Raw genomic sequence first — 23,769 nt, forward strand, 5'->3', positions numbered from 1 at the left:
AAACAGAAAAAAAATCAGAAGTACGGTTAAAAAGAAAAAAGTTATGGGACGAGAGCGGCGAACTTTGCAGAGGAGACTCTGGAAATTCTGCTGCAACTGAAGGGAGAACTGAGGAGACTCCATTTTCTAAAAGCTAGATTTGTGATACTGAAGCTCTGAACCTGTGTACGATTACAGACAGCATCCTAATACTTTTTTCTTTTGACAAAACTGCTCTGGCAATTGTTATATTTGTTTTCCAAAATGAGATGGAGCTGAGAAATATTCTGAAATGCACGGACAAAAACATTATGCCGTTTTCGTTTTTCCAAAAAGAATTTCATGGTACAACAGCAAAAAATGCGTCAGTATCTTCACAACCTCTTGGTTGTGCTGACCAGTAACCTGAAGCAGTCTACCTCCCTCCCCTTTCTACGCATCAATCAGCAGGAATGAAGTACAGTCATCCTCTCTGAGAGAAATCTTGCATTTCTGATAAAAAAAAAAAAATCCAGGGTCTCACACGTGAACACTTTTGGCTTTGTAAGTCCAAACAAAAAATACCTTCAAGGAGGTCATGCTAGTCTTTCTGATATGTTAATTTGAACAAAAAAGGAACAAAACAGAAAAAAAAGAGAAGACAAAAAAGAGAAAGCGATGGAGAGCCAGAGAGAGAGAGAAAGAGAGAGAGAGAGCAAACTACAGCGGCTTCAAGTATTTCACATTACATAGAATACTCTGTATAAATTAGTTAACATATACTTTCAGATCCTCCATATTCAGACATATACTATGGCATATATACAGAGTACAATAAATGCTTGCTCATGTCATGTTTTTTTTCTTTTTTTTTTCCTTTTTCATCCTCGAAGTGAGACGTTCGATTTGTTCCACCTTTTTTTTTTTTTTTCTTTTTCTTTTTCCTGCGTAGAGAAAATCCCTGAGAACGTTCCGGTTGCTGAATGTTCCACGTGACGAAATATAACAGTAGAAAGTCTAAATGTTTGTGATTCACATGCACAGAGCGGAGTGACACTGGCCTCGGCTGAAAACACCTTACAGTGAGGGCCGCGAGGAAGAGGGAGGGGCAGCAGAGCAGAGAAGGGACTTCAGGAGGATTCTGACTCTTTGTTTCCGTTTAACGCTGGATGTCAAACTTTTTTTTTTTTAATAAACACTGTGAGCCATCATAGTGAATAAATATTATGAAAGCAAAAACTGGGAGCAGGTTCAATACCACATTATGAGGTAGCCGTCTCCTCCCCCAGGAATTTCTTGCGCAAAATAACCGCAACTACAGCTGCTTACAAAAGGATTCATACTCTTTGACTTTGAGTCTCAAAAGTGTGGCGTGCATATGTATTCAGCCCCTCTTTACTCAGTGCTAGAGAACATTGGTGAACAGTGTAGTGAACACACAAGACAGGTCAGGGATAAAGTTCTGAAAAAAAAAAAAAGATTCCAAGCTTCAAACATCTGAAAAGAGGAAAAAAAGAAAAGTGGTGCAAGCCGCAGCCCTGCCGAGTTATGACCATCCTCCTAAATGGACAGGCCAGACAAGGAGAGTGTTACTCAGAGAATCAGTCAAGAAGCCCATGGGAACTCTGGAGGAGATACAGAGATCCTCAGCTCAGGTAGGAGACAAGACAACTACCATTCTTCCTTAGATTTTTGTTCAAATTCAAGTCTCTGCTTTTAAACATTTTTTACAGTTTCCCTGATGTGTCCGGCATAGTTTCAGTAGTTACATGTATGACTTTTCAAAAACTTTGGTACAACATTCTTAATTAAATGACACGGGTGTATAGAAAATGGATGGATGGATGGATGGAAAACTGACCTTTGACCTAGTTGCGTACTCCAAAAGTAAGGCTTCTAAGGAAGAGTGCCAAGAAGGAAGCCAGTGTTGAAAGAACGGCATAAAAACAAAGTCCCAGCTGCAATTTGCCACAAACCACGGAGGAACACCCAAAACATGTGGTCAGATGAGGTCAAAATCAAACATTCAGCTTGCAATCTAAAACACTACCTCTGGCAGAAAACCAACAATGAACAATCTCCTGACAACAACTCGGCTATAATGAAGCAGAGCGTCTGCAGAGTCATGCTGTGGGGCTGCGCTGACTGAGCAGGGAAAGAAAACTGACAGAGTGGATAAGATTGACCGATTTTAATAGAGGACAATCCTGGACGAAATAAAGGGTGGAGACTTGGGTTGAGGTTCACCCTCCAGCAGAATAAGGATCTTAAGCATGCAGCTATAGCAACACCGGTGGTTCAATTCAAATCCAAATTAAAATCCAGACATAAGTCTAATTGATGCTTCCTTCAATCTGACTGAGTTTGAGATAGTTTGCAAAGAAGAAACATCTCCAGGTGTGTAAATCTGGTAGAGCCATAGCCCAAAACAACTCTACAAAGTATTGACTCAGAGGGGCTGAATACATGCATATGACTGGCACACTTTCAGATATTTGTTTTGGAAAAAGTGTGAAAATCATGTATCGTTTTTCTTCCACTTCACAAATATGCCTAACACAAAATCTATAAAATCAAACATTGATGTTTGTGTCTCCAACTCTACCCAAATGTGAGGAAGCTCAGGAGGTATAAATTCTTTTGAAAGGCGCCATAAATCAGCCCGGTTTCAGCAATATAGAACTCCGCCTGCAACGCGTTGCATTAATGTAGATAGAATACTTCACTTTTTGATGCGTCGCCACTGCGGCGCGTGGGTAAAATTGTACAACAATAATAATAACAGTAATTATAACGACAAGAGTTAGCTAAGAGCATTGTTGTGTGGAAAGTGACCCAGAGAAAGTTAACGGCTGCTCAAGTGCTGCTGATGTGTGGTAGGAGATGCTGATGGTGCCTTTTCTTAAGTCAGTGCTAACCCAAGCTGTGCCGAGCCGAGCGAAGCTGTGCAATGCTGCCCAGAGCCCATCAGCAGGGGCCTAGACCAAGGGAGGTGCTCTGTGTCATTTTAAAGCCTTAGTTTCTCTTTGAGGATACCGAGATGTTGAAATTGGTCTGTTTTTTTTTTTTTTTTTAAACATGAGCGCTATTGTACAAAGGCTTCAGCCACTCATTAACGTAAAACTCAATATACACTGAGAATAGGGGCGGGGGAGCAAAAAAGATGCTTGAAAATCATAAAAATATAGAAAAAAAAAAAAAAAAGCCATTTCACGTTTCATTTTCATCTCGCACACATGTAGAGAAGTACACACAACATTCACAATGTGACAAATTTCCTCTCTCCTTAAAAATAAAAAACGCTTCTGTACACATAAGTAGTAATAATAATAATAATAATAATAATAATAATAATAATAGCAATAATGTTTATAACAATAACAACAGCAAGAACAATAATACCGCATGTGGCTCTTGATTTTTTTTGTCATCTTTTCCTTTCTCTTTTTGCTTCATTCTACAAGTCACATCCCTCTTACCTGTCTATTAGTCCAAAAGAAGTTCAAAAGGCAGACTCAAGTTAATAGAAAAGTACTAGAGTGGAAGAGGAGCCTCGCCCTCAGCCGAACCGCTCCCGAACTAGCATCATCAGTTTCTTTTTGCCCTTGTAAATCTGTTTCAGGTTGTCTATGAACTGGGTGAACTGGATGTGTCCGTCGTGAGCCATCATGAACGTCTCCCGGGCCTTCCCCAGGAACTCGATGAACTCGCTGTAGTGCCGCGGGCTGATGTGCGTGAGCCTCGAGTGCGTAGTGTTAATGTAGGCCCCGATGGTTGCGTCCAGCAGCTGTCTGAGCGGCGCCTTGTCCAGCGACATCAGCTTCCCAGAGTTCCTGCGGCTGTGCAGCGCCGACACCATGCCCGGGGTGGTCAGCGTGCACCGCCGCAAAATGTCAGACAAAACGGTGGCGCACTTCACACTTTTGACCACCAGGGGGATGACGGCGGCCAGCTCGTTTTTGCCCAGCGAGTGGCTGAGCGCGCAGGCCCACAGTACGTCGTTAATGGCCGGATGCGTGTCCTGGTTGTAGCTGAGGTTCAGGTGAGCCATGGCTAACGTTGCCAGCTTGTACGCTCGCATCGGATACCCGCGGTGCTCCATGTAGCGCGCAATGGTGAACAGCTGCGTGTAGCTCATTCCCGTTGTTGCAGCGTCCAGTACAATCTGGTAGGCTGTCTCGAAGGCAATGTGGTCTTTTTCACAGAGTGTGAGAGCGGAGAGGGCGCAGTTCTGGGGGTCCTTCATGGCACACTGCAGGGCGAGCGTACGGGCGGACGAGGCCAGGTTCTCCTGCTGGTGGCAGTCCAGGTGCAGGCGAACTATGGTGCTGTTGGACATGACAGTGGTCGCCACAATACTGGTGGCTTCTGTGGGAGTGAAGAGCGTGAACCAGCTCTGCATGATGCTGTCCAGTGCATAGACACCTGGAGGACACATTTTGAGGGGAAAAATAGAAATAATAGATGAGGTCAAATTTGGAGAACAGCGTCAGATCTAGTTCATGATGGGAATAAGACTCACCAACTTCAGTGGCGCACGTGACCAACCAGCGAACCATCTCTCTCCTCCTCCAGTTCAACGTGGACAGAGTTATTCTCATGACCTAAAGGAGGCAAGAAGTGATGGACAAAGGAGTGACAGGTGAGTTAATTCATTATCTGAAGGGCTGAACTTTTTTCCTTTCCAGTTCATGTTAATTCTGTGGCAGACTGCTGAGCAGATACAGATGGATTTATAAAATGCCAAAACACATAACATTGCATGCAGAAAACCTTTTCCCTTACTGTTTGGTCCAAACTAATCTCATTAACAACCTTGATTAAGTCGAGGTTAATGTCAGTGATACTGAGGCCTGGACTTTGATTTAGATATTACAACACATTGTTGCTATGATCTTTGCTTATTTTTTCAGGCATTGTTTCGCAGATTTTCTTTCAGCAAAATACATGACCACATTTAAAATGGACCGACACATAAAATAAATATTTGAAGAAACTATTATAAAAAAATAAAGTCATGGTGCAAGAATGCCATCGTTCATTTGAGGCAGGAATTAAATCATTTAAATGCAACATATTGAGGGTAAAATTAAATAAAATAGAAAAGTATTTGCTTAGTTATGATTAGAAGCTTATGGTCCTGGAAGACTGTGTTGGTAGAATTTTTAGAACAAATGTTATTCCTAAGAGCAAAACAAATCAGTGCAGAATTTGCATGATTACATCATCCACAGCAACTGGTGAAAATAAAATGCAGCAATGCAACAAAATAATACTACAAAGAGGAACAGTGATTGTGGTAAAACAACCGAATCAACACACAGAATGTTAAAACCGTGCAAGAACATGTCCAGACATTAAATAAAAATAGCTTTTCATAATGTGTGCGTGTGTACAAATGCATTTTAGCTTACAGGAGATGTATTTTTTATTTTATTTTTTTTTGAGAGAGAGAGAGAACTACAGGAACTACAGGAAAATGGAACTTTTAGGAAGATAAAAACCCTTTCACCTGCTTATCAGTGACTATAGCCTCAGGTGCCAAACACAAGTGAGCCACCAACCGTCTGATTTGTGATTACTGCTAGAAGCGGGTGGCCATTTCTACCGCCGGCCACGATGTGTTTGCACACCTGCAGTCCGAGCTCCAGAGAAACCTTAAGAAGAGTGATGTCCGGCAGGCTGTCCATGAGAGTGGCGATCTTGAAAGCATCCTGTGCCAGTTTGAAGATGTGAGACGAGGAGTGGATGTTTTTCTGGATGGACTCCAGGACCGTCTCCAACCTGCGACTGTCACCTACGAGGAAACAAGCAGAGAAATAAGTTAGAGTAAGGTCATCACTTAATCAACTTAAACCTAAACTTTAAACGGACTGTTATTTAACTTTTGTTTGGTAGGGGACAAAAGACTGAGAAGTAATTGTCAACAAAATTAGCTGTGCCACAATTATTCGTACCGCTAATAATTCCTACAGCAATAATCTAATTCAGGCATTATTGCAATTTGTGTCTAAATTAAATTGGTTCCAAAGGTGTAGAAGCTTTTAATTAATAATGCTTTATTTCCTCTTTTCCTGGGGTATAGTTTTGATGGAAGACAGAAGTTCCATATTTCTTAAAACGGGAAAGGCAAGAGAAGTTGGCCGCTAAGTAAGCTAGGTGTGTTTATCTTAGTAAATAAAGAAATGCCTACAAGAGAGTAAGCCTTGTTTTTTGAAGCAAGTGAATTTGCACCTTTAGCTGCAGTGAGCATGGTGGAGGCCAGCTCACACTGCTGAGACTCTATGTGGCTCAGGGTGAACCAGCGCGGGTAGCGATTGGGAACTACAGACACAATGTGGTGAGGTCGCGAGAGGTCACCGGACGATGCCGTGGACTCCAACACCGGCAACCTGACGGAGAGACACAGTTAAAAAAAAGAAAAAAGAAAAAGAGGTGCTTTTTGTGAGATTCTGTTTCCATTTAAAAAATATGACATTACTTTTAAAGTTTTCCTGTTTAATAATTAGAAACTTTCGCAAAATGATCGGGGGGAGGGGGAACAAAAAAAACTTTGGATATGAAAAAGCAGAAGAAAGATAAATGAGGGTTGGTGATCAGAGAGAACCACATTAAAGTTGCCCAAATGATCAACATCATAATGAAATCACCTCTTTCTTCGTAGTGTAACAAGCAGTCAGACAGGAATACTGCATAGACAGAAAAAGTCTTCATTATGGCGCTCTGAATGTGACTTCAAAATGAAAATGACTCAAGTCGCCACCGGGGGGATTTCAGTTACCCTATCCCTGCAATTTACTTTCAACCTACCATTTAATCACCTAGAAACTAAGGTATAATTAGTATTTTCTTCACTCTAATTGGTCATAATGAAGTCAGAGTTGTGCAACACCTGCTGGAGGATGGAAGAGCTTCTCAGGTTTCTGTCTCTTATTATAATAATCCAGACGGGGCCGAGGCTTCTGGAGCATCAGGAGCCCCATACGATTACCACTGTGGCCTGCTCATCTTCTATTCTACTTCACTTTTTTTTTTCTTTCCTGCCTCCGCTCCCACCTCAGTTTCAAAGGTCTTCTTTCCTTCAGAAGACGGCACAACCTGGCCTTCTCTCAGCCAATCACAAAGCTAATTGAGTCCGTGGGGAAATTAAGGAATTCACCTTCCAGCCCTGTAAGGCTGGACACACATCAAACAAATACCAACACACATCAGTGAAAAGAGACCCACATCGCGTGCGCGCACACACACACACACCTGCCCTTTTGAAAACACATCAAAGCTGCCTGGTAAAAGCAACGTGATGCTAAATGCCAGTTTCAATTTCAGAGCAAAGTGCATGTGATCTTGCTGCCACGTGAGTGAAGGCATGTACAAGAACAAAAAACAAAACAGTCTTGTCTTTTGCTCACTTTTGCCCACAAGAGCACAAGGGGAGGGCTGAGCTCTCAGACAGCAAAAGTGCTAAAAAAAAAAAAAACACAACAAAAGTGTGAACACCAGCACTTGCTGCAAAATAGAGACGCTTGCGAGCTCCAGCAACGGCAGAGTTCACGCCACATACAACTGAGGAGCTGCTAAAAGCTTCTACCACACTGGGGCCTTCAGAAAGGATTCCTTGGGTGTAGAACTGCAAAGCAGAGTTAAAAAAAAAAAAAAAAAAGAGAGAGCCTTGAGTAAAGATGGAGGCCTCATCAACATTCCTGTCTTTGTTTGGTTTTCACCAGAGAGCCAGAGGCCTCCATTGGATAAGAACTTGAGAGGACTGAAAAATAGTTTTCTCAAAAGGTTTGGGAGGAAAAAGCTGTACCAGGTTATTGTTCAGTATAAAACAAAAGAAAAAAAATGATTACAAAAAGGACTGAAAAAGTCTTTGTGGGCTGCTGGATAAAATAGCACAAGGACAGTTTATTCAGTGATGCTTTCTCACTGAGCATGTTGCACCTCCTGCCAAACAGTGCTTACACGTTTTAAACGCTGGGACGTTGCCAAACAAACTCTCAAGTCATTGACAAGTGTGATGAAAACAAATTAAATCTGCTTTTCTTTACAACCATGCTGAAATAGAAATGTGTCATCAATAACTATAAAGAGTATGGAAGCAATATTAAAGTGCTACGCTATTTTGTCAAAGTGAAGTTTGCTAGCACACATCATCATCTGCTGAAATAAGTCCAAGTATATGGAGATAGGCTTTAATCCTAAAACTCTGTATTGTGACTAATATTTTAGCAGCCAACGTTATCATCTGTCTGAGGACTTTTTAAAAGGCTGAACAAACACCAAAAAGAGATTAATTAAAAACCGCCTGTGTCTATGTTTTATACACATGTTGATGTTGTGTTGATGAAGTCAGCAAATAATATCTTTGATTTGGTCAACAATACTAAGTTACTGTGTAACTTTGTATTGTTGCACAGTAACAATACTGTTACTGTGTAACAGTATTGTTACTGTGCAGTATTGCACAGTAACAATACTGTGCAGTATTGCACAGTAACAGTGTAACAGTAACAGTATTGTTACTGATTGTTTGCTTCCAGATTGATTAACAAATCAATCTGGAAGTAAAAAGAGATGATTGTGACACACAAGATAAAAGATGTTTTGGCATCAGAGTTGCCATCGTTACTAAACTAAAGGGCTGATTTAACAGAAAACAGATTCTTTAAAAACTTGATACATTGCATCTATGAGACACTTATTTTGAAGTACAAAAAGTATCATTTTTGGGTTATATCCCTGTTGCGTTGACAAAGTTGTCTAATTAAGGTGCTGACAATACTTGATAAAACCTTTAACTGGCAGCATTTGGGTACTCAGCAAAAGAAATTAAAAAGCGACAGAATGAGAAGCAAACTACGAATGATTTGTAGAACACTAAAGATATGGCGAGTAGATAACTGTTAGGTGCCAACAATGTTAACGTGAGAATCTGCTTCTTAGCTCCAATAAGCAATGATGTATAGTTTTGAAATATCTCAGTTGAGATGATTCAGATCAGTTCAATTCAAAAACACTTTTTTGATCCCAGAGGGAATAAAAATACTACACAATGACAATGTTGTTGTGTAGCAGTCTCATGAAGAGAATGCCCAGTGCTGCCTTGACGAACTTTCTTGATTTTATGCAAAAACCTTCTTCGCACCATCATCTCCAAAGCATACACAGTCGTCCCGAGAACAGAACCAGCCTTCTTTATCAGGTTGTTGAGCCTTTTTAAGTCCCTGACTCTGATGCAGCTACCCCAACAGATAATGACAGAAGAGATTACACTCTCCACAAGAGGCATGCAGAGTATTTCATAGCAACTTGCTACAAATCTTGAAGCGCATATGCTTTCTCAAGAAGTAAACTGCGCTCAGTCACTTCATGCAGATCCAGTTTGTTGTTCAGGTGAAAACCGAGGCATTTATGCTCCACCTCTTCTCTCATCATAGAAACAAGGTTTGACCCTGGTGTCTGCCAACAATGCTAAAAGTTGGCCTCTGCTTCAGAGACTCCTATTGGTGCTAAGCTGAAGGACTAACCTGACACTCTGGTTTTAAATTAATGAAGCCTTTATATTATTAGTGAAACAGAAGGAATGTGAAATTCAATATTTTATTCACAAGGACCACTTCAGAATTAGAAACAAAACATAGAGAAGCCAAATCTGCGTAAGAATATCAATCAGCCATTGTAGATTTTTTTTTTTTAAACAAAGTGGAATATTTTCTCTGTCTGTGAAACAAACAGAAATGTTCAACCTCTGATATTTGTGAGCTGGATGAATGATTAGACCCCTAGTGAAGACGGAAACAGTCCCTGGATAAGGATACACACATGTAATTAGACATTTCATTAACAGTTCTGTAGGAGAATAGCAGGCGAAATAGTGAGTTTGCTGATGGCCAAAGTTTATTTATGGACACAAACAGGACAAACTATACTATAAAGAAAATCTGTAGCAAAGAGGCTCAACTGAGATGATGAGAAAAAGCAGTCCTGATAGGTTTTACCTAAATCCTGAGGCTCTTTGGGTTTCTGCTCTGCATCACCATGACGACTGACCTCTTTACCTCATGCTGCGTTTCCCCCTCTGACTGTAAACAGCCTTCACTTTCACCATTCATCAAACGCACATCTATCAGCTACATGCGACACATCCGGTGGAAGACCTCGACTGTATACACAAACTCTTTCAAGGGGAGATTTTCAAGAAGGACCAAGTCGTACATGACCAAACACAGAATATCTTTCTTTTGCTTTTTCCAAAGTGTACACGATGATTGAAACGACAATTTGCCATCAGCGTTTCATTCAAAGACTAAAAAGCATTTTCAAAGTTTCTTTAAAAGTAGAAGGACAACACATACAGCATAAGTGGTTATTTCAGCAGGAATATGCAGAAACTGTTGGCTCCTTCAAATCAAGACTGAAAACCGTTTACCACAACTTTCCCATAAGAGTCAGATAATATTTCATCAGATATATAAATTAGCTTTGAAGTTAACATTCCTTCCTTTTTATTAACTGCTTAAACTTGCTGCTATTGTTTCAATGTTTCGCTTTGTTTTAATTGAGTAGAATGAAGTAGAAATACCGTTTTTCTCCCAAAGTGGGAAAATGTCAGTGCAACAGCAGCAAATTGACAGGCAATCAAAGCATGTAGAAAAAAGAAAGAGATATATAAAATCAGGATTAAGAATAACATGCTGTACAGGAAGTGAAAAATTACAACATAAAATACTGTAGTTATTAAAAATAGTACTTCGATTCAAAGAAATGAGCCACCGAGTGAGTAATAAAATAAATGTACAAAATGTGCATGTGTATTTGCACATTTAAAAACAACAAACTGTTTACCATTAGTGGCAATAAAAATCTTTAAATGAAATAACAAAATAACATCAGAAATGTTATTTGAAATGAGAAAAACCGAAAATTTCAGAATTAAACACCTATTGAGTTCGTGTAACTATCACTCTATAACAGTGATAGTTATAGAGCCCAACAGCTGCCGGGAGGAAAGATCTATGCTCAACGCTTCTTTACGCAATTAGGATGCAACAGTCTGTCAGTGAAGGAGCTTTCCAGTTCAACAACAGCTTTATGCATGGAAGCATGGGTGGTGGGAGACTGTTGGTGAATTGGAGAGCTCGTTCTGTTACAGACTGCTTCATGAGAGCTGCTGTAACAGGCTGCAGTTTTCTTTAACTTTGCTCCTTTATTTTTCTGCAAGACACTTTTAAAGGACCTTGTTTATGAATGCTGCAAAACAAATAGACATACTACATGTAGAAGAGTAAAGGTGGATGAATACAAATGCATGGAATTAAATGCATGCGTCATTTTTAAAATTAAATATATTAATATTTGTGGTTGTAAAGAAAATGCAGGACGAAATCATGAGACTGCATGCTGCATGTAGCCGTAGTTCAGTGGCTATGCTTCTATTCAAGACAGTGTATGTATTTAGGATGAACTACAAATCTTGGCAAAGCGTTGATACATTCCTGGCAAACATGCAAAAGCACTCCGATTGTTCCATTTAATGCAGCAAATATTTGGCCAAAACTGGAACAAGATCAAATTACTTAAAATTAGTAAACATTTAAAGGCCTAAGATATTTGGCTTCAAAATTCTGGCAATTTGTAGTAAACGTTCCCCCTGCTTACAGACCATGTATTATGCAGTAAAAATCCAGCACTATTAGATCTGGAAAACTTGCATCTCATTTGGACCTCTCCCACGATAACAGCAGGTCTCTTCTCTTTGGCTCACAAACAGTTAAGATGAGCACAGTCTGAAGAGGCAGTGACTTTTTTCTTCTGTTTCTCTGGCGGAAATCAAATTGTGGGCAGCCTGTGAACCAGCAGGCAGATCCTCTTTTCATTTATTTATTTATTTATTTTAATGCTGGTCTCTCGCACCAAGCCATCGGCCGGCATATGCTGGTGTCACACCGACTAATTAACCTCATCCAAGACGCAGCAACACACACAGCGCTTTGAGTAAGCCACATACTTTGCCAGTCCGACTTCTCATTTAAAAAGACAGTTACTTGTGGAGCAAGTGACAGAGAAGACAAATTTTAAAAAGCGAGGAGAGTCGGGGGGGGGGAGAAAAAAAACAATGTGAGGGAGGAAGAGCTCGACTCTTTTGTCTCCTCTTTTATCAATGATAGTATTATAATAGGGCCATTAAAAGAGACCTGGTTACTTTACCTCCTTCTCTATATTTAACTGTCCGCTGTCCCGTGGGAGCGGGGAGGTATATGCTATCACATTACACTACGCTACATTACACACATTCATTATGTGCTGAGTAGACACCTCTGGTTCCCAGGAGCACTCGTAAGTGGCTGTATTATTCTAAATCGCCGGTTTCACACCGGAGGAGTGAGGATGGAGGAGGCAAGGGGACAAAAAGGAAAAGGTGAGGGGAAGTGGTGAGGATGGGGAGAGAGTGACCGACTCACTAAAAGCAGGTTGGGAACTCTGGTTTGGAGGCAAGCCGCTGGATAAAACACAGAACCTGTCAGCCTGCTATAAGGGGGATGTTATTTTTCTATATACTAACATGTTTAGAAGTGTCTGTCATCCTTCTGCTATATTTCAAGACACTCACTTCCTTTTCCAGAGTTGTTAATTCCTCAGCTGCACAAAAGTCGCTAAATGACACCACGCAATTTGCATAATGTTCAAATTTCATGCAACTGCAATGATCTTTGCCAAGAGGTGGAGAATGGGGGGATAATGGTCTTAAGAGTTTAAAAACTGCTCAACACTACAAAGTGACCGAAAAAGAAAAAAGGTTAGCACTTTTTGAACACATTTATTGTGTGTTCTTTTTGGCTTTTTACTATATTTTTCTCTCTATGCTGGCTTTGTTTTTAACATGTTGCAGTAAAACGTCAATGTTTTTTGTTCTATGCATTTCACAAAAATAGAAAAATAACTGTCAATAGCAGTGTGGGAAAGTGACGCAACTGCATTGAAGGGATGAGCCAGTAGTGATTCAGGCGCTCCTTATGTGTGGAGAGGTGAACACCACCTGTCCACTACCGCTGGGATGGACACGATTTGGCCGGCTGCGTGAGTCCCTGCTCATTGGGGAGGAGCGAGTAGAACAACAACTGAATTTGCACTAACGTCAAAATCTCCAATCACACCAGAAAAGAGCGTTTTATTTCTCACCAGTACCTTCACTAAGTCAGTCTGAAAGACTATTAAAATGATCGCCTCCCCCCCCCCCACTATCCTGATCAGCTCAGCTTAGCTTCACAGAAAGACAAACATTCCCCCTCCACACCCCACCTCCTCTCCCCCGTCGCCTCGACGTGTGTACTCGAGTATATGTGCGTGTGATTCCTCCTCATTACAGCTGCGCTAATTACACTCTCATTAATGTAATTAATATTCACGGATCCAGCTCCCACAAGTCACAACTTGCGTGAAGCTGACACCCCACCCACGTCAAAAAATCCAGCAAATAGTCTGAATGGTTAGTGCTCCGTTTGTGCAGGTTTGTGCCGTTAAAATTTTCGTTTGTGCAGTTTTGGTTTCTGAGATATTAAACATTATTTTTTAGGTCATCTAGAGTTCACCATCCCCCCATATNGCACAAACCTGCACAAACGGAGCACTAACGAACTAGCCCACTTTGGTTTGTTTTGGAGCGATATGGGGGGATGGTGAACTCTAGATGACCTAAAAAATAATGTTTAATATCTCAGAAACCAAAACTGCACAAACGAAAATTTTAACGGCACAAACCTGCACAAACGGAGCACTAACGAATTAGCCCACTTTGGTTTGTTTTGGAGCGATATGGAGGGATGGTGACGTCATCGGCCAAAATTATAACTTTTAATATCTCAGAAACCAAAACTGCACAAACGAAAATTTTAACGGCACAAACCTGCACAAACGGAGCACTAACCATTCAGACTATTTGCTGGATTTTTTGACGTGGGTGGGGTGTCAGCTTCACGCAGGTCAAGTCACAACATCAAAACAGAGCAGCGCAGGGCGATTAGCGCGCGCGCGTGCGCGCGCATGCTCCGCACGCCGTCCACAGCTTAGGACACGCGGGAGCAAAACATGGAGAGATCAGACGGACATCGTGCGGACACGTTAGCCAAGAGGGACGTCCCTGGCTGAGCGCAGAACAGACATGGAACCGGAGGAAAGGCTGCTCTGATGTGAGGAGCTCAACTTAAACATGGGGAGGGAGGAACCGTTGCACTTATCTTGGTCATAGCAAGAGTATTAGCACTGTACCAAGCGACGTTTCTCTTCCTATTTCATCAAACCTATTGGAACTAACAATGAATAAAAATAAATAAATAAATACATGTTTATACTATTTACACAAAAACAAAATATTTGTGTTGTTTAATTTAGGTTTTTGTACGTTTTGTTTTGGTTATATTTTAAGTATTATTCACATTACGTTTTAAAAACCCCAGCAGGACCCTGTTTAAGGAGTTCACTCCAACTTTGAAGTCTTAATGAACCTTCACAGGGATTAACTTTATTTACAAGAAGACCTACCGCATGGCTCTCAGTGCAATTTTGTACGCCAGTTCAGCGTCATGAGGTAGCAGAGAGGTGAAGAGATAGCGAGCGAAGGTGTGCATGGGGACGCTCTCTCGATGGACGATCTCTCCGAGGCCAGAGTACGGACCAGCTGTGAAGAAGAACCGACATAACGCAACACGCTGATGAACACATGTGTTTGCGGCAAACCAAGACTAAAGGAATTTAAACTTTTCATGTTGATAAAAAAGACTTGAGTCATGATTTCCTGTGGCATGCTGAGGAGTGACGCTCCCTTCCAGACAGGAAGCTGGGGAGCCACGCGGCATTTAAACAAAACCGTGACGTCAAAACACATATGGTCGTGTGTGCGGATTTGGCCTCGTGCCCTCCTCCTTCCCTCCGCATCTTCCTACGCGCCCCCCTCATCTCTGGTGGGTTATTTTAAACCCCCACGGGCCTCTAAGCCGCAGACCACATCACAGAGCGGCGCGGCTGCAGGCCTCCTGGGGCCCCCGCAGTGGCCTCAGACCCGAGCCGCTCTATTAGCGAAGGAGCCAGAGGTGGGTGGTCGTGCCGCGCCGGGGACGAGGCAGGGCTGGGATTTGGGTGGGGACTGCAGCCGAGTCTGACTCGGTCGGTTCCACCACCACCACCACCACCTCTGTCCCTCCTTCCTCTTTTCCCCACAACCCACTCGCTCTCTTCCAGCTCCAGCTCCTGTAAACGCACACACGCTTTTGTGTGTACCGGCATATGTGTGCTGACACAATACCCCTGGCGTTGCTGTGTAAAGAGCTCATTTTGGTCTGGCCCAGGACGGCTCAGCCTCTATTTGCGCCACAAAATGAAAGGATAATAAATAGTGAGACAGAGTCAAATGTGTTTTTCCTGTTTTAGCAGGAATGCCTTGGCTCTCTGTGTGTGGGTAGGTTATGAAATGACAGGGAGGAGGCGTTGCTGTGTATATATTTGTGTGCATTTGTACCAGAGCGGACTGCAGGGAAATTTAGGGAAATAAAAATCAACAGACGATAAAAGCCGAAAGAATCAATCTGTGGCTCTCCTTACCCTCGAGCAGAAACACAGCCTGTTTACGGAAGATTTTGACCAGGGAGTCATCCAGTTCCACTTCCTGCAGCTTGGCCAACAGCTGCTCCTCGTTGCGACACACCTTTTCCTGAGCGTACAGCCCGTCGGGCATCACCCGCTGCTGGCCCAGGCCGATCAGAGCCGTCTCCACCGCCAGCGCCATGTACGACTCGCCGTCTCCCAGCAGCCGCTGCACGGGCATCCGCTGAAGATCGGCTCGGCTCACGACGCTGGAGCAGTCTGCGAACATAACGCCGTGATGTCTGTGTCTCTCTCTGGGGTTTTGGATGCTAGATGACTCTAGTTTACGTGAACATTCCCTGCAGATCCTACGAAAGCAGCTCTAAGTGGGCATCTAAAATGCATATGAACACATTAGGAGGGAATCTGTGCTAACTGCTCCTCTTTAGTGTAGAGAGCTATTTCTGTTAGCAGAGGAGGCAACGAGGGACTGAACAACCACACGCGTAGGAAAGGAGAGTTTTGGTACCCAGAACAGACATGAAGATGAAACAACACAGAAATTATTACGACTGTATTGCTTATCACTAATGTGACACATTTCTTATAATAAGGATCTAAATTTATTGTTGTAAAGTTAATGCTGTATTACCTACCAACTGTCTATACTGTTTGTTCAATGAGACTATCAACACATTTGAAAATATAAATAAATGCAGTTAGTGTGAGCAGTTTAGTGATAAAACTCACATCAATGTATGTGACTGGAGTCCTAAAGAACCATATTACAAAAGGATATGTTTTTTGAGAGCAGTGTTTGTGGAACTATGATTGCTGTGCCATGCAGTCGCAGCCAAACATTTAGTAACAAATAGTTCTTATTGTCACAATAGCAACCACAAAATATTGTAATAACACGTTAAGTCTGTATCGCCCATCCCTTTTTGATACATTTTAAAATAGAAAACCTCAATGGAAATCATACTTTTTTTCGTAATGCACATGGTCTTGTATACGCTTCCATAATAGCAGATCTATTATGGATCTATTGTGGAAACTAGTGTTTACTGCTGTTTATGTGACTCTTCAGTACCTGAGAGGTCTAAGCAGGTGTTGGAGCCTTCCTCACCCGCTCGTCCCGACTCCGTCAGGGTGCTGAACAGGGTGCCGATGGGATCCAGAGGGTGTCCCACCCAGCCCTCCATGTTCGTTATGGAGGTGTGGCCTTTATGGAGCAACTCTGTGAACAGATATTCAAGCAATTGTTGAATGACTGGGATTTATTTTATAAAGTGGTACAAGATCTACTTGGAAATCCATCCATCCACTCCAAATTGACACCGTCAAGATCAATCCATTAACGGTCCAAGCCCAGAAGGGATATATAGTCTATCCAGAGAAGTTGAGGCCTGCTACACCGGGTCTCTTTTTTTATTTTTACAGTTGGAAAATCTCCTAACACCCTGATCAGATGCCTGAATCACCTCTGATGACTCATGTTGATGCCTAGGAGCTCTGCTCTGATGTCCTCACCTTATCTCAAAGGGTAAGTCCAGCCACCCCAGAGTGAAAGCTAATTTTAGCCGCTCTTATCAGGCATCTCGTTCTTTTTGGGCATCGGAAGATTGCAGATGAACTGAGAAAACGAGAGCTTAGCTCTTTTTTTTCAGCTCTTTTTTTTTTTAAACCACCAAAGAGCGGAGGAGCAGCAGAAGAGGGAATTGCGATCCGCGTATGCATCTTTTTCTCTGTCCTAATACAAATCATCAGTTTGGATTCTACTCATCACTTGGTGTTTCAGCAGGAAACCACACACAAGTCAAAAACAATCCTTCCAGCAGGTTTCTTCAGAGAGAAGCTTTAACATTTCTGCTTAGCTAATTTAGAGACAGGTATAAACGTGAATTTTTAGAGCGGCTTTGACGTTTTCAACCTATAAACAAAATCCCACAGCTACCTTTTTTGTGTCGTCGAAAGTGATCCAGCTGCCTCTGCTGCTGCCTCCGTAACGTGTTCACCACGGCGATGGCCAGACGGAGGGCTTCTCTGGGGTAACCGTGTGAGCGCAGGGCGTCCACCCGAGCGCAGGCCGTAGGGACGTGTTCTGAGGAAAAGACAAGTCCCACCTTAATAATCCGGCTCCTGCTGTCTGATGGTCAGAGCCCAATTTCAGTGTTTAAATAAGTCATTTGAAACCTACATATATATGCAGACTCACCATGCCACAGAGGCCAGCCGCGTGAGTCGAAGAGGGAGCCTTCCTGGTTGTCATGGTAACAGTAGTTGGCATAGAGGTCACTGGCGATGATGTGTTGGAGGTGTCGGTCCTGCCAGTGCAGGTCGCAGGCCTCGATGGCTCGCGTGAACACGGTCCGGTGGGGACGCATCTCTGTAGAGGAAGGAGACGGTTTGAGCTCAAACGTCTTCAAAACCGTTTTAAAATTTGCTTATTTATGCAGTTATGCATTTAACAATTTATAGGGGGAATGGCTAAATTTGTACCAGAGAGGTACAAATAAAATAAAATCTAAATAAAAATACCATGTTGACGGACTAGTTTTTTAGCAATCACTCCTGGACATGATATTTGTGATTTTGGCAGTATTTTGAGGGTGAAAGAAGAAAATCTCAGAGATCTCTTTAATATGAGATTGAAATGAGTTGGACTGCATGTGTGGTTGAACTGAATTGACACTTCATAGACAAACTGAATTAAGTTTAATAACCTGGTTAATTAATTTGGTGGTTAAACTAAGGCTGAACAATAACTCCTTTAATTTCAATGGAAAGCTTTTCCTTTCCATTGAACGAAAAAGTGATCATATTCAAATGTGTACCAATCTTGCGACAATGTGACACATGAGATTTCTAACCTTGGTTACCATGAGCGCCTTGGGGCAGTGAGTGGGTGAGGTTGGGCAGCTCGTTGACATGGTTGCCATCCTCCCAGGGGCAGACGTCCACGCTGTTCCACCGGCGCAGCTGCCGCAGCCACGACGACTTCTGCTCGGGCTTGCAGTGGGGGTTCAGCACGATGCACATCCATAGGGCGCCTGTACATGCAGCGAACGCACAGACTTAATCTAATGTATATGAGGATGATATCGGCATAAGTGGGAAAGTGTGCCTTTTGAGCTTTAAAACGGAGCTACTATCGTGTAAGGTCAAAAACTTAAAGCAGTCTTTTTTTTTTTTTTGCTTTTCAGGAAAAAAGAAAAAAAACAGTGGATCTGATCCCTTAGAACTCTTTCTCTTTGCTGCCGCCATTTTCTGCTCAGATAGAACGAGACTTATCCAGAGGCAACGCTGCCTGCACACACATCATTTTGGAGTAAATTGGAACAAACAGAATGTGAAAAACGGCACAGTCTCAGGGGAAGCGAGAACATTCAGGGATTTTACTCTCAAGAGTGCTGGAGATGCATACACTCTACGGTGAGTGTGTGATTTTGATACAGATGCGCGGGTGAACAGACAGAAACATTTTGGGGAGGAAAACCCGAAACAAGGGCAAAGAGAAGGGATGTGAAGGCTGAAACCGACGGAACAGAATGTGCAGACTATGGCAACAGAAGAGCACAAAAAACAAGAGTGGAAATGATTTGCAACACAAAAAAAGCACAACTAAAAAAATACATATAGATATATATATCAGGGAGACATGGGCACGGACAACTGGTTATGGCTCAACTGAGACTCAAAAGAAGAGAAAGACAAAAGCGGGGATAACAGTGCAGAGAGGCAGTATTCACAAATCAGGTGGAGTGATAAGGACTCTGGAAGAAAGGTTTGAAGTGCGGACTTCAAAGAGTCCAAAAATACGTGGGACTGAAACAGACGAGATCACTGCGCTGTCTTCACAGAGTGTAGAGGAGGACAAACACCATCTTCATCATCGACGGTGACAACAACAGCAACGTTAGGGGAGAGCAGCAATGATGGGAGACGCTGCGGCTGCCGTCCCGCTGACGGGCTTGTGGGGTTCAAACCGTGTCGGCGTGCCGAGCGGCTCTCTGTCACATCTACCACGAATATAAGGAGAGATGTTTGAAAACACTGCAGAGGTGAGCCTCTGTGTGCTGCATTAAACGGCTTTTAATTCGAGAAGATCTCGTCTAGAGCTGCCAGAGCTACAGTCACAGCGAGGGAGGGAGAGGAACCGGGCTGTCAGCGAAGAGTCAGCGCATCGGAGACTGTGGGCTTTCTTGGACATAAAAGCACAAGAAAACAAACAGAAACAAAAACATGCCTCTGTGCCTTTGTGTCAACGTCTGGGTTCGATCACCCATCTTGCTAAATCTGTCAGTTCCTGTGTATACAGGGGGAGAGGTGGGTGTGTGTGTGTGTGTTGTCATCTTCCCCCCGGTCCCCTCACCGAGCTCGTCCCAGAGCTGTCTGTATTTGTCGGTCATGGTGGTGCCCTGCTGTCTCCATAGCGCCAGCCGAGGGTCGGCCATGAACTGCTCTGTGATCAGTGTTAACATCCTCGCTCCGTTGGAGTCGCGCATCTTCAGCATCTCCCTCACCTACACAGGGAGGGACGGGACAGAAACACACACAGTTTATACCAGGACATGCACAACAAGCAGCGGACATGAATGCTGAACATATTCATGCTTCAGCTACAATGACTAAATTTAGAATATGAAAACAATATTGCAACATTTACTTCATTTATTGTCTTTGTAAAGGTTTGCAGCCATTTGCTCCCTCTTCCTCTGAGGTTTCTCTTCTGGGGAAACCTTGTGGTCGGTTGCTGCATATAATTTTTGAAATGTTCCAATGAATAGCAACAAAAATACAGACCTTATCCAAAGGTTCAATTAATCCTAATTTACTTTGAGTCTAGATGGGCTGGTATGAGATAATCATGGTGTGACGACATGAAAAAAAGGTTATTATTGTATTTCAGCTAAAGGGGAGAGATACCATTGGAGGCCTATTAGTTCTTATAAGAAGCATTTGACTGTTTTAATGCCAAAAAAACAGCTATCTCGCTAATTATTAAGAAGCATTTTGTTTAATAAAATGTAAATGAAGTCAGACACATTATTTTTATTTACCCCTGTGCTATGCAAGCTTTGGAATGTGCATTTCTAGCTACAAACATATTTCTTGGCTAAATTAGGTCAGTTAATTTTCATAACATAGATTCAAATGTTATCCAAAGACAGGTATATAAATAAAATTAATAAAAGGTATAGTCAATTTTCAATTAGTTGAAAGTCAAAACACAATGAAGTGTAGTTTCAGAATGAAAATAAATTTTGGTAAGGCTATAAAGAATTTAGCTATTTTTATTGTCATATTGACACATTTACAAACATTTTGTAAGAACACTTGAGAAATTAAATTTTTTTTTGCAGAATATTAAAAATTTTGAGTGTGATTGGCAATATTTTCAAACAGCCTATTTCAGTCTTTTTTGAAAGCAAAAAATTGTAGCAGGTCTCTTTCAACCAGCTTGACCGGCAGTGCTCAACATGGGGTGTGCATTATGCCTAATGCACACATGAAACATGAATGAATGAAGCTTCATGTGTTAAAGAGTGGCACTTTGGTTTGCTGCTGCTCAGTAGTAAAAACTGAGTGCTATTTTCTGTGTGTTTTTTTCAGGGCCCTCTTGTGAGGGAATTTATTAAATAGCCTCACAGAGTGAAAAAAAACAAACTTTGACTTAATTTTGGTTTTAATAGAAAATGTTGAAGCTGTTGAAGATTGCAACCAACCATTAAAAAAAGTTTGCCAGTCTTGAACAAAATCGGTGCAAAATTTGCCAGCTTTCATGACCACCACCTTTCATGGTCAACTCAATAAATAATTCCACAAAATAAAAAAAAACTGTTCAACGAGTCTCATGACGAAATTCTTCTCATTTTATGTAGCTTGTCTTTGCTCTGAAGTATTCGTAAGAGCTCTCTAACCTTGTCCTTGCCTTTTCTTTTCTGCTTTACTTGAAATAAGCCTCAAACACCTTTTCAAATTTGCCTCAATAGTTGTTTTTTTGTTGCTGTTGTGTTTTGGGAGGGGTTTTCCTGCAATTTCTCAAAGAGTTTGTATATTCTGTAAAGCAAAAGATCACAGAAAAAAGGTGCGGGATAAAATAAAGAAGAGAGAGAACGGATTCCTAACTTTTGCTACTCACTTATTTGTTTGGGGAGGATGCTGTTGAATTACAAGTGTGCAGACGCAGCTCTGTGTGGGCGCTTAAGGATCTGTGCAAGGTGGCTGAGAAAACGTGCCTGTCATTGTGTGCGCATGTGTGTGTGTGTGTGTGTGTGTGTTATATTAAAGAAGATAACTGGCTTCAAAGTGCATGAAGCTGAGAGACATTCTAAAAGCCAGGCGAGCTGGATGATAATGGCCTTGGCTTGCGGTCTTTACATAGCACACAATGCATTAATGCTGGCCTTGCTCAGCCACTGTAATAGCAGGCAACTGAGTGAGGCAAACATCTCTCATGTAAGCGTTTAATATACGGTGTGTAGTGCAAGGCTTCCCACTTTCCATACCTCGTTTTTTTTTTCCTCCCTTTATCTTCTGTTCCCTCACTCCTACAATTAGCCTGAGCTAAGACACGGTCTGCCCTTTAATGTATGTGCATTATGTGCTTTCTTTTATTCCCATTTCTTGAGGGAGTAAAGGATGAGGCAAATGCACAAGAGAGTGGGAGAAAATATCTATTGAAAGGACCTGAGAAAGCTCAAAGGGAGGGACGTGAACCTACACAGGCTGTGTGTGAGTGTGTTTTCTGTTCTGATTCTGGATGAATCAACGTGAACGCGGTCCCAACCTTGCTAAAGAGCAGGTTGAGCTGCTTTCCTGAGCCGTGGTAGCCTCCCTGGGACAGGAAGAGCTTGACTTGTTCCTGAACCTGCTCCTCGTCCAGGTGCCAGCAGTTCTCGTCATCCACGCTGGCTCCAGCTGTAGGGTCCGGGGCCCCTGTAAGGGCAAAGAACACACACTCTTAAAGCACATAGCACTTGGATTTCCCCCACAGCCTTTTGTTTTGATGACAAATATAGCTTCAGAGGTGGAGAGTGAGTTATTTCACACCATGGCAGGATATGTGTTGTATATTTTTTGTTTGCTCTTAAAGACAAAAAAACCCCCAACAAAACAAAACAAAAACAACCTAGAAACAAAAGGCTTTCCTGAATGTACTGTACTTCACCAGCATTGATCCCTATGATCCCTATGATCTCTATGATCATGCCATCCCTGGTGAAAATGTGTAAAACCCGTAAAATATATTTTTGATGATGTCAAGCTTATTCATTTCTTTAGAATTTATTTAATCAGTTTATAAAACAATGCAACACTCATAAAAAACAAAAGAAAACATTAACCTAGCCATAAGTACTCTGTCTGAAGTCTAGTTCACATCCCTGGTGAGTTTTAAAATTACAAATAAAAAGAAACATCTTTAATACTAGAAGTACAGCACAAGCTAGGAATAATACAAACATGTATTCATCTGATTTAAAATTACAGTAGCATAAAATAATTCACAAAACTGTTAACTGTTGCATCAGTGTCTCTGTTACACTGTTTAATGTCTCTGTTTAATGTCTCGTTTTAAAAACCTGAATGTTTTCGCCTCCCTTAGCATTTTGTCCAGGGTTGGTTGTCACAAACCTAGTTGTTTTAGAACAACCTACTTGTTTTCTGTTACTTTGTCTTTCCCATTTTGAAGGGTAAGTGAAAAAAGTGGTACTCTTTGTCATCTCACATTTACAACCCAGAGAAACAGGAAGTAATTTATTAGAAGGCTACTTGATTCTCTGTCCACTTAAAAAAGTAAAAAAAAAAAAGATCAATGGTGAGAATGGTTTATCTATATTTTATTTAATAGGAATGTTTAGGGGCAGCAATAAATATAGTGCAAAACAAACAAAAAAAAGAAACTAGCATGGGACCTTTTTTTTTTCTTTACAATGCACTCATTTTAAGAGTATAAGTTTTCAAATTTTATTGAAAATATGTTTAATTCACTGACTGGACTTTACTCTGGCAGCTTCCAAGTACAAAGTGTTGGTAGTTTCCTCTATGTGAATTTGCAGAATGCTAATAAAGTGTTTTGTTTAAGAAGTTAACATGTACAGTGGTAGATTGTAGATATTGAATCAATTAAAAGCACGTACTGCAAAGCATTATGTGGGATCCTGCATTTTCTTCTGACGAGAAGACAGATTGCTTCTAGCTTGCAGAATGCATTTGAACTAAACAATCTCC

General features: G+C 41.7%; 1 protein-coding gene across 3 annotated transcripts in view; it reads right to left on the bottom strand.

The window, feature by feature from the left end:
* Positions 1–823: 823 nt before the first annotated feature.
* The window catches only part of LOC103470165 (zinc finger SWIM domain-containing protein 6), a 62,591-nt gene continuing 39,645 nt past the window's right edge, over positions 824–23,769 (bottom strand). The window contains exons 3-14 of one of the 3 annotated variants that reach the window (XM_008418369.2): positions 22,328–22,476; positions 19,910–20,060; positions 18,417–18,587; positions 17,753–17,923; positions 17,492–17,638; positions 16,628–16,774; positions 15,553–15,813; positions 14,497–14,632; positions 6,193–6,350; positions 5,592–5,755; positions 4,481–4,562; positions 824–4,383 (exon numbers count right to left, since the gene is read on the bottom strand). In XM_008418369.2, the coding sequence (XP_008416591.1) occupies positions 3,518–4,383; positions 4,481–4,562; positions 5,592–5,755; positions 6,193–6,350; positions 14,497–14,632; positions 15,553–15,813; positions 16,628–16,774; positions 17,492–17,638; positions 17,753–17,923; positions 18,417–18,587; positions 19,910–20,060; positions 22,328–22,476 (2,603 nt within the window). In that variant the 3' untranslated portion in view covers positions 824–3,517. Of the gene's footprint in view, positions 4,384–4,480; positions 4,563–5,591; positions 5,756–6,192; positions 6,351–14,496; positions 14,633–15,552; positions 15,814–16,627; positions 16,775–17,491; positions 17,639–17,752; positions 17,924–18,407; positions 18,588–19,909; positions 20,061–22,327; positions 22,477–23,769 lie in introns of all 3 variants that reach the window. The other 2 variants (XM_008418370.2, XM_008418368.2) reach the window with 2 other exon arrangements.

The sequence above is a fragment of the Poecilia reticulata genome, linkage group LG9 (genome assembly GCF_000633615.1).
Source record: "Poecilia reticulata strain Guanapo linkage group LG9, Guppy_female_1.0+MT, whole genome shotgun sequence".
Classification (NCBI taxonomy): Eukaryota; Metazoa; Chordata; class Actinopteri; order Cyprinodontiformes; family Poeciliidae; genus Poecilia; species Poecilia reticulata.